Raw genomic sequence first — 13,165 nt, forward strand, 5'->3', positions numbered from 1 at the left:
ATAGTTTTCTAATATGAAAGACAGCAATTTTAGGATAGATTTGCAAAATTTGGAGGCCTCCTAAGTCCAAGTCTTTAATGATGGAAAGTTAATAAGCACTATAATTCAAGCTAATGACTTACAGCTGTTTTCTGCATGAATAGACATAACTCTAATATAAGAGCCATTAGAGTAAATTGAATAACTTTAGTGTAGAGAGAATTTGGTTGTATACCATGTTTAATAAATCAAATACAGAGGTTACACTTGGAAAGCTGTTTCCCTTTATGAATCATGAAAAGGACCTAGGCTAGGAAGATTTCTGTGCTTCTAAGAAAAAGATGAAAGATACATGATCTGAAACTTCAGACTTTCAAAATTTCAAGGACAATGTTTTACTTAAACTTTAATGTTATGAGGCAAATTGGAGCACCTTGTTGGAAAATCTCCCAGTAGGTCTATGCCTGCCTAGTCTTCACACCCAGAGGTACACAATTACCTTTATTTACTCAGAGAAGCCATCCCAATCCAAATAAATCAAATAATGACTTATATATTTACTGGGGGATAGCACATTATTTTCCAACACTAGTTACTGTTGTTTAGTAGATGTGTATCAACAACAAAATCATCCAGTATTTGTGGGAGCTCAGCAAATTTAAAAAGAGTGGTCAGTTTAACAAATGGTGCTGGGAGAACTGGACAGCAACATGCAGAAGGTTGAAACTAGACCACTTTCTCACACCATTCACAAAAATAAACTCAAAATGGATAAAGGACCTGAATGTGAGACTGGAAACCATCAAAACCTTAGAGGAGAAAGCAGGAAAAGACCTCTCTGACCTCAGCCATAGCAATCTCTTACTCGACACATCCCCAAAGGCAAGGGAATTAAAAGCAAAAGTGAATTACTGGGACCTTATGAAGATAAAAAGCTTCTGCACAGCAAAGGAAACAACCAACAAAACTAAAAGGCAACCAATGGAATGGGAAAAGATATTTGCAAATGACATATCGGACAAAGGGCTAGTATCCAAAATCTATAAAGAGCTCACCAAACTCCACACCCGAAAAACAAATAACCCAGTGAAGAAATGGGCAGAAAACATGAATAGACACTTCTCTAAAGAAGACATCCAGATGGCCAACAGGCACATGAAAAGATGTTCAGCATCGCTCCTTATCAGGGAAATACAAATCAAAACCACACTCAGATATCACCTCACGCCAGTCAGAGTGGCCAAAATGAACAAATCAGGAGACTATAGATGCTGGAGAGGATGTGGAGAAACGGGAACCCTCTTGCACTGTTGGTGGGAATGCAAATTGGTGCAGCCGCTCTGGAAAGCAGTGTGGAGGTTCCTCAGAAAATTAAAAATAGACCTACCCTATGACCCAGCAATAGCACTGCTAGGAATTTATCCAAGGGATACAGGAGTACTGATGCATAGGGGCACTTGTACCCCAATGTTTATAGCAGCACTCTCAACAATAGCCAAATGATGGAAAGAGCCTAAATGTCCATCAACTGATGAATGGATAAAGAAATTGTGGTTTATATACACAATGGAATACTACGTGGCAATGAGAAAAAATGAAATATGGCCTTTTTTGTAGCAACGTGGATGGAACTGGAGAGTGTGATGCTAAGTGAAATAAGCCATACAGAGAAAGACAGATACCATATGGTTTCACTCTTATGTGGATCCTGAGAAACTTAACAGAAACCCATGGGGGAGGGGAAGGAAAAAAAAAGAGGTTAGAGTGGAAGAGAGCCAAAGCATAAGAGACTGTTAAAAACTGAGAACAAACTGAGGGTTGATGGGGGGTGGGAGGGTGGGGAGGGTGGGTGATGGGTATTGATGAGGGCACCTTTTGGGATGAGCACTGGGTGTTGTATGGAAACCAATTTGACAATAAATTTCATATATTAAAAAAAAATAAAAATAAATAAAAAATAAAAAGAGTGGTCGGGCTGACTAAACACAGAAAATTTCCCTCAATGAAATAGGAAATTCAGTTTAAACTTACCATGAATTGGTCATGGTCCCAGACATCAAATAGAAATAAATGTAAACGATCTCTTGGAGACTTAAACCCAGGCCAATAAAAATTCCTGTTGGTTAACTACCACTGAACACAAACTAAAAATTTTAAAAATCACAAAATACACATGGAAGAAGTCATCATAAGTAAGAGTCATCAGACTCTTATTTATGAAATCCATGAAATCAGTTCATCAGATCATTAACTTTTTATCTTTTTTAATTCCTTTCTTATACATTCTTTTGGCATATTTTCCATGTCATTTTATGTATAAATCTTCCTTATTATTTTCATTATTATGTTCAATTTTATTTATGTATTATAAATTATTTAGCTAATTCCCTATTACTGGACATGGTTCCTACTCTGCCATCTTCCCATAACCCCCTCTTCCTCTTTGACTTAATATAGATACCAACCTCTTACCACAGGTTACAAAGCCCTCTAAACCTAACCCAGTAATTCTCACTATTGACTGCAAGAACCAAATAAATGTGTGTGTGTGTGTGTGTGTGTGTGTGTGTGTGTGTGTGTATACATACATACTGAGGATCAGGCACCATCTTTAAGAGTCGAATTCTAGCCTCATATCTTTCCATTTTATCTTTTACTCTCTGTGCGCTAACTTTAATATTCTCTCCATTTCTTGAACATGTTTTGTAGCTGGGTGTGGTAGATATTTTGCAAATGGTAACTCTCTAGGAAGAAGAATCCCAATTTGCAAATTTTGCAAAATTTACACTGTGTAAATACTCCCCACATGTCTGGTTTCCAGCTACCAATGAGCTATCACTGTTGGGAAGAGATGCTAACAATGGCTTGCATGAGCTGAAATGAGCAGGCTCTATCTTGTCACTGATAACCATGCTTGTGCTCCTGGTCTCTATGTCTGAATACCCCTTAATTTCCCCACCTCCCACTACAACCTTTCAATCTTCAGATCTCTAATTAAAATTTCTCTCATAAGGGAACTCTTTCCATAGTTCTTGGCTAGGCTTTATCTTCCCTACATATACCTATGCTGCACTGTATTTTACTGTTAATAATCATATTTTATGTTAATGTTGATATCAATCTTCCCTGTTAATCCACCAATGAGTGCAGAGGCCATGTCTTTCCTGTTCATCTCTGTATCATTGCTGTATTAGTTGGAGCCTGCCATGGCACAACACATGGACTGGGTTGCTTAAATAATAGATGTTTATTTTCTTACAGTTCTGTAGGCTGGAAATCTGAGCTCAAGGCGCTAGCATGGCCAGGTTTTTGAGGTCTCTTATGCTGGCTTGCAGACGGCCATCCCTTGTCCTTGTGTGCTCACATGGTAGAGAAAGAAAGAGAAGGAGCAAACTCTGTAGTGACTCTTATAATGGCACTATGATGGTCCTACTCTCATATTCTTATCTAAATCTAATTACTGCTCAAAGGCCTTATCCATAAATACCATCACCTTGGAATTAGGGCTTTAACATATGAATTTGCAGCAGGCTGAATTATTTATTACTCTTGGGAGCTCAGCACCACCTCCTAGATTGCATATGCCCTGTAGACAGGCCTGGCATTCTTTGGCAGCTCCCCAGGTCTGGTGTATGTGACACTATTTCTGGTTTCCCTAGGGTTGTGTGGGTTTTCCTTTGCATTCCTGAATCATGTCCTGAGCCCAATCTTCAAGAAACTAAACGATGAATAGTCTTGGTGATGCTCCCTGATCTGGAATCAGCTGTTCTTCTTTTTGAGTCCTTAGTTCTGGCCCCTAAATATTCTACCATCTCCAGAAATCCAGTCATCAGTGATCAGGGACATAACTCTCTAGCAGAGCTGGTCTTACTTGCGAGGTTCTGAAATGGCATCTGGCTATTCGACAGGATCTGTTTGGCATCCAGCTGCCACCTGACAAGCTCATTTTTCTTCCAGTTTTAAATCTCCTGCCAACATTAATGGGTCTTTCAGTAACTTCCTATATCTGGATAGAAGACCAATAGTCTCATTTGCAGAATGGAAATAGTTGACTTGACCTGGATCCAATGTGATCAGCTCATTCAGGCTCATGTTACCTCTTACTTCCCCAGTTCCTTTGTTCATCTCAGAGTCTTGTTTATTTTTAGAGATGTGATATATTATAAGGAAAGTTTTTTTTAAATCTGGATTAGGTTAGACCATAGCCCTCCTGTGCCTACTCTAAGGATAGCATTTGTCACAATGGGTTCTAATTGCTTTTTTCCTACATGCCACAAACAGTTAATCTACTGGACACTATGTTAAGTGTTACAGTGGAGAACAAAATGGATGCAGTTACTGTGTGAATGGAACTTTTAGTCTAAGGGGGTATAGACATTAATAAAATAATTATGCTAATAAATGTGTAAACTACAACTGAAAGAGTGATCGGAGAGAAAGGTGTATGTACTCTTCGAATTAATATAACCTAGACTCAAGGGGTGGTCGTCTGTGAAGGCTTCCTTGAGGAAGCAATGCTTAGCCGAACTGAGAGAAGAGTTGGAGTTAATTGAAAAGAGGGAAGATATGGGGACTCTGGAACATGGAAACAGCAGGTGGAAAAGCTCTGTGGTAGGAAGAAGGTGCACATTCTGACAAATTAGAAGAATGCCAATGTAACTAGAACTTAGAGTGAGAGGGAGAGCATAGTGAGAAATGAGAATGGAACAATAGTAACTTGGTAGACTATATTAAGGGTTTTGTTGACTATCTTTATGAAGGCACAAAATTATACCTACAGACAGAGACAGAGCATGAACGGGGGAGGGGCAGAGAGAGAGGGAGACACAGAATCGGAAACAGGCTCCAGGCTCCGAGCCATCAGCCCAGAGCCTGACGCGGGGCTCGAACTCACGGACCGTGAGATCGTGACCTGGCTGAAGTCGGATGCTTAACCGACTGCGCCACCCAGGCGCCCCTAAAAGTACCTCTTTATGGAAACAATCTTATTGTCCTGGCAAGCCTGAGTAGGAGAGATGAAGCCCAGATTTATAGTTCTTGGCTCCAGGCCCTGCCAGAGATAAGCACAGGACCTTTGTTACCTCTATCCATCACTTACATGCAGCAGCTGCTACAGGAATATCCAGAAAAGTTTTACCAAGAACAAATATCTGAGGATCTGGGGCACCTGGGTGGCTCAGTTGGTTAAACATCCAACTCTTGATTCCAGCTCAGGTCATGATCTCACGGTTCATGAGTTTGAGCCCTGCGTGAGCCTCAGTGCTGGTGGTATAGAGTCTGCTTGGGATTCTTTCTCCCTCTCTCTTGCTGTCTCTCTCAAAATAAATAAACTTAAAAAAAAAAAATCTCTGAGGAGCCAAATAATTGAAGAGCCTTACTCCCAACCCCAGAGATATTCTTGAGAATGAATAGTTAATCATCTAGGATGGATCCAGGTAATGAGATGGCTCTTAGAAAGTCAAGTCAAGTCAACCTAGGAACTTCAGAGTAAAGAAAGTATGATTTGCTTTACATCCCCACAATTACTAACCATTCCTTCCTTCAGAGATGTAGTCTCAGTCATAGCAAATTCTTCCTGGAGAGTTGGCCCAATGATGAATCTCTTGAGAACCAAGTGAAGCAGGAGCGCTGAGCAAGTGAATTCTCTGGAGGAATTTTCTAAGAGAGTGATCTAAAGATAGAATGAACTACCTCTGAAGATAGTGATATCCAAATTTCAAAAATAAGCTAGAAGACCATTTGGAGTGTTATAGAGGAGATTCACACATGTGGGTTGGTCTACATGAGCTTCTTCCCACCTTGAGAATCTTAGAGGCAGAAAGAATAATGTAAACAAGTAGCTATAGGATGGAGAGCGCTGAGAACTCAGAGAGAGATAAGGTGTTGGTAAAAATCATTCAATCATGAGAAAGAACAGAAGGACTTAGTTTTGTTTGGAGTAGAAGTAGCCTATGGCATTGCACATAATCTTACCTGGGCTTGGGAACCAGGGGAAAGAATTCTGGTATTGCATCCTTTCTGAAAACTGTGGTTTCCAACTTGAACTCAGGTCTCTGTATCTAGCCACATGCCCTGAATATGATATCCAGATTTGGGGTTTGAAGTACAGTTATTGTGGCTTGAATGGATATTACTTATCCACAGCTGTGTAACAAATTACCTAAAAACTTAGCAGCTCAGAAGAACAAATATGTATTATCTCACACAGATTCTGAAGGTATGCTATCTGGGAGAGGCTCAGCTGGGTGGTGCTGGCTCAGGGTCTCTCTCGAGGTTGCAGTCCAGCTCTCGGCTGGATCTAGAATCATCTCTAGGCTCCCGTGGGGCTGAAGAAGCCATGTCTGAGCTCTCTCACTTGGTTGTTGACAGGCCTCCATTCCTTGACACATGGACCCCTCCACAGCCTGCTGTTGAATTGAGTGGCCTCATTTCATGGCATCTGGCTTCCCACGAAGGAGAGACTCAAGAGGGAGAGAAGTGTGAGCAGGTGAGTGAAATGGTGCTCCAAAAGGAAGCAGGACTTCTATCTAGAACACATTAAGATCTCTTACAGCTGAAGAAGATAATGTACTCAATTAAAAATGGGCAAAATAATGGAACTGGAACTTCACAAAAGAAGGTAAACAAACGGCTAATACGTACATGAAAACATCCTTGATTATCACCAGTCATTAGGGAGGGAAATTAAAATCTATAATGAGGTACTGCTATAATGAGAATGGCTAAAATTTAAAAAGGCTGAAAACATCAAGCCTTGTCAAGGGTGTGGGGAGCAAGGCAAATGATCATAAGTTTCTGCTGGGAGAGTAAAATGGCATGGTCATTTGTAAGCTGGCATAGTCGATTTAGTTAAAACAGGCATTTACCATATAATTTCTAGCTAATTGTCCAAGAGAAATGACTTCAACTGTTCATGAAATACTTGTACATGAATATTCATAAGTGTCATGCATAACAGCTGAAACTGGAAATAATACATGTGTCCACCCAACAAATTCTGGTATATAATGGAATACTATTTAACTACCCACCCCAATCCTTGAGCCAATTAATATCCAATTAACACCCCAAATAGTTATATCTGATATATGCGGCAATATAAATAAATCTCCCAAACATTATGCTGAGTGAAAGAACCTAGATACAAGAGAGTACATACATATCTATCTGTAGAGAAATGAATCCAGAGAGATAGGTAGAAATCACATCAGTGACTGTGTGAGGCATAGGGATTTGGGGAATATTGGCTGCAAAATGACAGGAAAAACATTCTGGGATGATGGAAACATCTATACCTTTTGTTGTGATAATTACATAGGTTTTATGGAATACTTTAGGTAAAACTCATGGAAATATAAATCATGTATATAATTTTATATTCTATAATTTCACCTTATGAAAGTTGATTTTATTTTATTTATTTTTTTTTTTCAACGTTTATTTATTTTTGGGACAGAGAGAGACAGAGCATGAACGGGGGAGGGGCAGAGAGAGAGGGAGACACAGAATCGGAAACAGGCTCCAGGCTCCGAGCCATCAGCCCAGAGCCCGACGCGGGGCTCGAACTCACGGACCGCGAGATCGTGACCTGGCTGAAGTCGGACGCTTAACCGACTGCGCCACCCAGGCGCCCCTGAAAGTTGATTTTAAAAGTAAGAAAAAGCTTATAATACATAAACTAAATATCTTTAGGAATACAAGGGATAATTCACAAAAATTAAATAATACTTGGAAACTTTATTGCCCTCTCTTTGTCTTTGCAAGATCAACTACCCAGGCAAAAATAATATATAAGAATATTATAATTATTTGCTTTAATTACATATCCATAGCTAGCTAACTAGATACTGATATAAAAGTTGTTACCTCAGGAAATGTACTCTATTTTCTGTTATTTAAAACATTTGTAGGAAAGGATCACATCCTAGACCTGATAGAAAATCTTAAAATTTCCCAGGCAAAAATAGATCACTCTGTATCAAACCTCAATGCACAAAACCTGGAACTACATAAGTGAACGATAATTTTAAAAGCTATTTAAAATTTTAAATTTCTCTACTAAATTACTTTTGAGCTAAAGGTAGATATCAAAAGGAAAATTAAAGACAATTTTAAGAATGGCAACTTCACATCTCAGAACATGATGAATGGTTAAAGATGAAGTCAGAGAAAAATTTACAGAGTTTCATTATTTATTTCTTCACTAAATAATATTTATTGAAGGGCTACATGTTATGCCCAGAATTCGTGATCCCCAAATACCGCCAGGGAGCCGAGTCCGATGTAAAAGCAAAAGAGCCTTTATTTGAGCTAGCTCGAGCTCAATCCCCTACCTGCACTGACTCAGCGGTGAGATACCAGGGAGAGAGAGCGAGTTTCAAAAGCACAAAGGTTTTATTGGGGCCTAGGGGCAGTTGGTGAGGTAATGGCTATGGCCTCAGCCGATTGGCTGGGGAAGGGTCCGAGTTCTGTTAGGCAGGTGGGGGAGGGGGTTGCTCAAGGGGAGGAGGTGTGGTCAAGGTGAAGGACACAGAACAAGATGGAGTCGGCCGGCGTAGGCCCGCCCTTTCATTCCCCCCTTGTCATGTAGCTTACGGACGCAATCATGGGACCGGCTGCATTTATGGTGACAAGGGGAACAGAGTTTGGAGGTTTATACAAAGTTCTGGGAAGCAAGTATCCCTGGGGTAGCTCTGGGAGATCTGATTAAGTATTGTCCCCAAGCTGGTGTCTATGATCTGCCAGGTGATGTTTGGGGGGGCGTGGGGACTCCCGGCAGCATGAGCAATGACAAGCAGAGTTAACAGAGTTACCAATATTAGGTGGGTCGAATGCGCTGTAGCTTGAGCTTGAGCGGGTTGTGTTGGTCCCGACTGATGGCCCATTGTGTGACGAAGTCCTTCCAGATCGAGGAGGGATCCGCTGGCTGAACGTGGGTGTGATGGACCCAGGTCGCGATGCCGTCTACTTTGAGAGCAGTGCGGGTTGTCAGCACCACGATGTAGGGTCCCTTCCAGCGCGGCTCGAGGGTCTCTTGGTGGTGCCTCTTGACGTAGACCCAGTCTCCCGGCCTGTACTGATGAGGTGTCGTGGTCGGGCCAGCCTCGTAGATGGCACGGAGGCGCGGCCAAATGTCCTCGTGCGCCCTCTGGAGCCCTCTCAAGGAAAGAAAAAGTTCTTGATCTTTAAACTCAGCAATAAGTTCAGCTCGAAGGCTGGGAATAACAGGGGGTGGCCTGCCAAACATGATCTCATAGGGAGTAAAACCCAGAGTGTAAGGAGTGTTTCTAACACGGTAAAGGGCGTACGGTAGGAGAGTCACCCAGTCCCCAACAGTCTCCATGGTTAATTTGGTAAGGGTCTCTTTTAGGGTTCTATTCATTCTTTCTACCTGTCCTGAGCTCTGGGGCCTATAAGCACAATGTAATTTCCAGTTTGCCCCCACCGCCTTGGCTACTGCCTGTGTTACCTGCGAGATAAAAGCTGGTCCATTGTCTGATCCTACCATGGCAGGACAACCATACCTGGGTAAAATGTCTTCTTGTAGCTTCTTAGCCACCGTCTGAGCCGTTTCATGCTTGGTTGGGTATGCTTCCACCCAGCCAGAGAAGGTGTCTGTAAATACTAAAAGATATTTATAACCATACTTTCCTGGTTTGACTTTAGTGAAGTCGACTTCCCATTGGGCTCCCGGTCTGGTGCCTCTGAGCCTGGTTCCTTTTTTATTTGATGTGGCTCTCGCGTTGGTGAGTTGGCAGGTCTTGCAGGCAGATACAACTTGCTCTATTTTGGTGTCCTGTTGGTGAATCTTGATTCCGGCATGTTGGATTAAGTCTTTTAATTTTCGGGCCCCCATGTGAGCAGACCAATGCATGTGCTCTATAATTGAGACTCTGAGCCGGTCTGGCAGCACGTGCTCCTTGTTAGGTGTATACCACCGTCCCTTTATCTCCTGGGCCATGGGGAGTTTCTTGATCCGCTATAACTCCTCCTGGGAGTATTTGGGCTGGTCTGGTAAAACTGGGTCTCCCGGGTCTGGTAGTTGTATGGTCATGGTGGGGACTGAAGTAAGGGCGACTGCCTTGGCTGCCTGGTCAGCCTTTCAATTACCTCTAGCTACTGGGTTATCAGCTTTTTGGTGCCCTTGGCAGTGGATAATGGCTAGCTTGGCAGGAAGCCATAAGGCCGTAAGCAGGTTAAGTATCTCCTGCTTATTTTTTATAGTCCGTCCTTCTGCCGTCAGTAACCCCCTCTCCTGATAAATTGCTCCATGAATATGAGCTGTGGCAAACGCATAATAGCTGTCTGTGTAGATGTTAAGCCATTTTCCAGCTCCCAGCATCAGCGCCTTGGTGAGGGCTATGAGCTCTGCTTGCTGGGCTGATGTTCCAGAGGGTAGAGCCTCCGCCCATACGGTGTCCGTTTCGGTGACCAGCGCTGCACCCGCATACCTGTGTCCGTCTCGCACAAAGCTGCTGCCATCAGTGAACCAAGTAGCCTCGGCATCGGGGAGGGGCCGGTCGGTCAGGTCCGTCCGGAATCCATGTACTTGTTCCAGGATTCCCGCACAGTCATGTAATGGAGCACCTAGGTCAGGGTCGGGCAGCAGGGTTGCAGGATTGAGGGCTGCACTGGGGTGGAACCGCACTCCTGGAGGGTTGAGTAGGAGGCTCTGGTAATGAGTCACACGTGTGTTGCTCATCCATCTGTCAGGAGGCTGTTTCAGGACCCCTTCAATGGCGTGTGGGGTCGTGATCCAGATCTCCTGTCCTAGGGTCAGCTTGTCTGCATCCTTGACTAGGAGTGCTGTCGCCGCAATAATTCTTAGGCATGGCGGCCAGCCGGCAGCCACTGGGTCTAGTTTCTTAGACAGGTAAGCCACTGGGTGGTTCCAGGGGCCTAAGGCTTGAGTTAGAACCCCTTTTGCTATTCCCTTATGTTCGTCTACAAAGAGGTGGAAGGGTTTCGTAATGTCTGGTAGGCCCAGGGCTGGGGCACTTAGGAGGGCCTTTCTTAACTGATTAAAGGCAATTTCTTCTTTTTCAGTCCATTTAAATGTTTTCCCCTCTTTGGTAGCTTCATATAGGGGCCTGGCAATCTCAGCTAAACCTGGAACCCAGAGGCGGCAGTAGCCGGCTGATCCTAGGAATTCCCTCACTTCTCTTCGGGAGGTGGGAGTAGGGATCTTTAGGACAGTTTCTTTTCTGGCATCTGATAACCGCCGTTGTCCGCCCTCCAGGATATATCCCAGGTAACTTACCCTCTCCTTGCACATCTGAGCCTTCTTCGCGGATGCCCGGTACCCTAAGGCCCCCAGGGTAGCCAGCAGGTCCTGGGTCCCTCGCTCACAGTCTTTGGCCGTGTCGGCAGCAATCAGGATGTCATCTACGTACTGTAGAAGGGTGAGGCCAGGGTGCTCCCTTCTGTACTCACCCAGGTCCTCGTGTAGTGCCTCGTCGAAGATGGTGGGTGAATTTTTGAATCCCTGAGGTAGCCGTGTCCAGGTGAGTTGCCCACTGTAGCCCTCCTCTGGATCATGCCACTCGAAGGCGAACAAGGGTTGGCTCTGGGGTGCCAGCGGCAGACTGAAGAAGGCGTCCTTTAAATCTAGTACAGTATACCAGACCCTGGAGGGTGCCAAGGAGCTCAAGAGAGTATATGGGTTGGGAACAGTTGGGTGTATGTCCGCGACCCTCTTTTTTACTTCCCGGAGGTCTTGTACCGGTCGGTAGTCATTTGTATGAGGCTTTTTGACCGGCAGTAGGGGGGTGTTCCAGGCAGACTGGCAAGGAACTAGTACCCCTAGGCTTCGTAGTCTCTGGATGTGTGGCTGGATCCCCTTCCGGGCCTCCTGAGACATGGGGTATTGTTTGATCCTTACCGGACTCTCTCCTGGCTTGAGCTCTAACCAGGACTGGGGTCCTGTGAGCGGCTAGTCCCATCCCCCCCGTCTCTGCCCAAACCGAGGGGAATTCCTGTAGCCATCTATCTGTCTATATTATCCTCTCTCGGGAGCGCCTCCTGGTGGAGGCGGTATTCATCCTCCAGTTTCATGGTCAGTACCTGGATGGGGTAGCCCTTGCCATCGGTGACCTGAGGCCCCCCTTGTCTGAAAGTTATCTGAGCTTCAATCTTGGTCAGTAAGTCCCGTCCTAACAGCGGGTAGGGGCATTCTGGTATTACCATAAAGGAGTGGGATACCCGGCCCGTTCCCAAATCTACTGTTCTTCGGGTAGTCCATGAATACTGGCTCATACCAGTTGCCCCTTGTACCCAGGACTTCTTGCTGGCTAGTTTTCCTTGTGGGGTATGGAGGACCGAATGTTGTGCTCCGGTGTCGACAAGGAAGTCAACAGGGGTCCCCTCCACTTTAAGAGTTACCCTGGGTTCGGGGAGAGGGTTTGAACCCTGACTCCCCTAATCACTTAGTTCATCTAGCTCTAGGACTTTTACTCGATCAGTCTTGCTTCCCTTCCCGCCGGCCCTTTTTGGACAATCTCGGGCCCAATGCCCTGTCTCCTTGCAGTATGCACACTGATCCTTCTGCAGCCTCTGCTTCCCCCCCTTGGTGGTTCCTTTACCTTTTCTTGCGTCATCTGCCAGCTGCCGGAGACGGGGGTCTCGTTCCTCAGGGGAGTCAGCAGTGGTAGCTAGTAGTATTCTGGCCAGGTCTCGAGTCTGCTTACTGCTGGCATCCGCCATGGCGCGAGCCTGCTTGTCCTCAGGAGGCTCCCGGTTATTATATACCTTTTCGGCTACCACCAGTAAGTCATGCAGACTTTTTTCTCCTAGTCTATCTATTTTCTGTAATTTTCTCCTAATGTCTATGGCTGATTGGTTTACAAAGGCCATGATAACAGCTGCCTTGCTTTCCGGAGCCTCTGGATCCATGGGGGTATAGGTACGGAATGCCTCCATGATCCGTTCTAAAAAGGCAGCCGGAGATTCATCTCTTCCCTGTTGTACATTTCCTACCTTGGCCAAATTGGTTGGCTTTCTAGCAGCCATTCGGAGACCCCCCATTAGAGTCGGGCGGTAGACCCGGAGCCTCGCCTTACCTTCTGCCATGTTGAAATCCCACTGGGGCCGAGTTAAGGGGAAGGAGGCATCTATCTGAGCCTGGTGGGTGGTGGGATTCCTGTCTGCGCCCGGAACTAGTTTTCGGGCCCCATTGAGGATTCTTTCT

The 13,165-nt window shown here is 44.5% G+C and overlaps 1 protein-coding gene across 1 annotated transcript; it reads right to left on the minus strand.

Annotated features, from left to right (window-relative positions):
* Nucleotides 1–8,797: 8,797 nt before the first annotated feature.
* Nucleotides 8,798–12,273, minus strand: LOC115525460 (the record flags this gene model as incomplete). Its single annotated transcript, XM_032595075.1, is given in 4 exon segments — nucleotides 8,798–9,931; nucleotides 10,043–11,884; nucleotides 11,886–11,969; nucleotides 11,971–12,273. Coding segments are annotated over 4 exon segments (3,363 nt in total), but the record flags the coding sequence as incomplete, so codon positions are not given.
* Nucleotides 12,274–13,165: the final 892 nt, after the last annotated feature.

This window comes from Lynx canadensis, chromosome D1 (assembly GCF_007474595.2).
Source record: "Lynx canadensis isolate LIC74 chromosome D1, mLynCan4.pri.v2, whole genome shotgun sequence".
NCBI lineage: Eukaryota > Metazoa > Chordata > Mammalia > Carnivora > Felidae > Lynx > Lynx canadensis.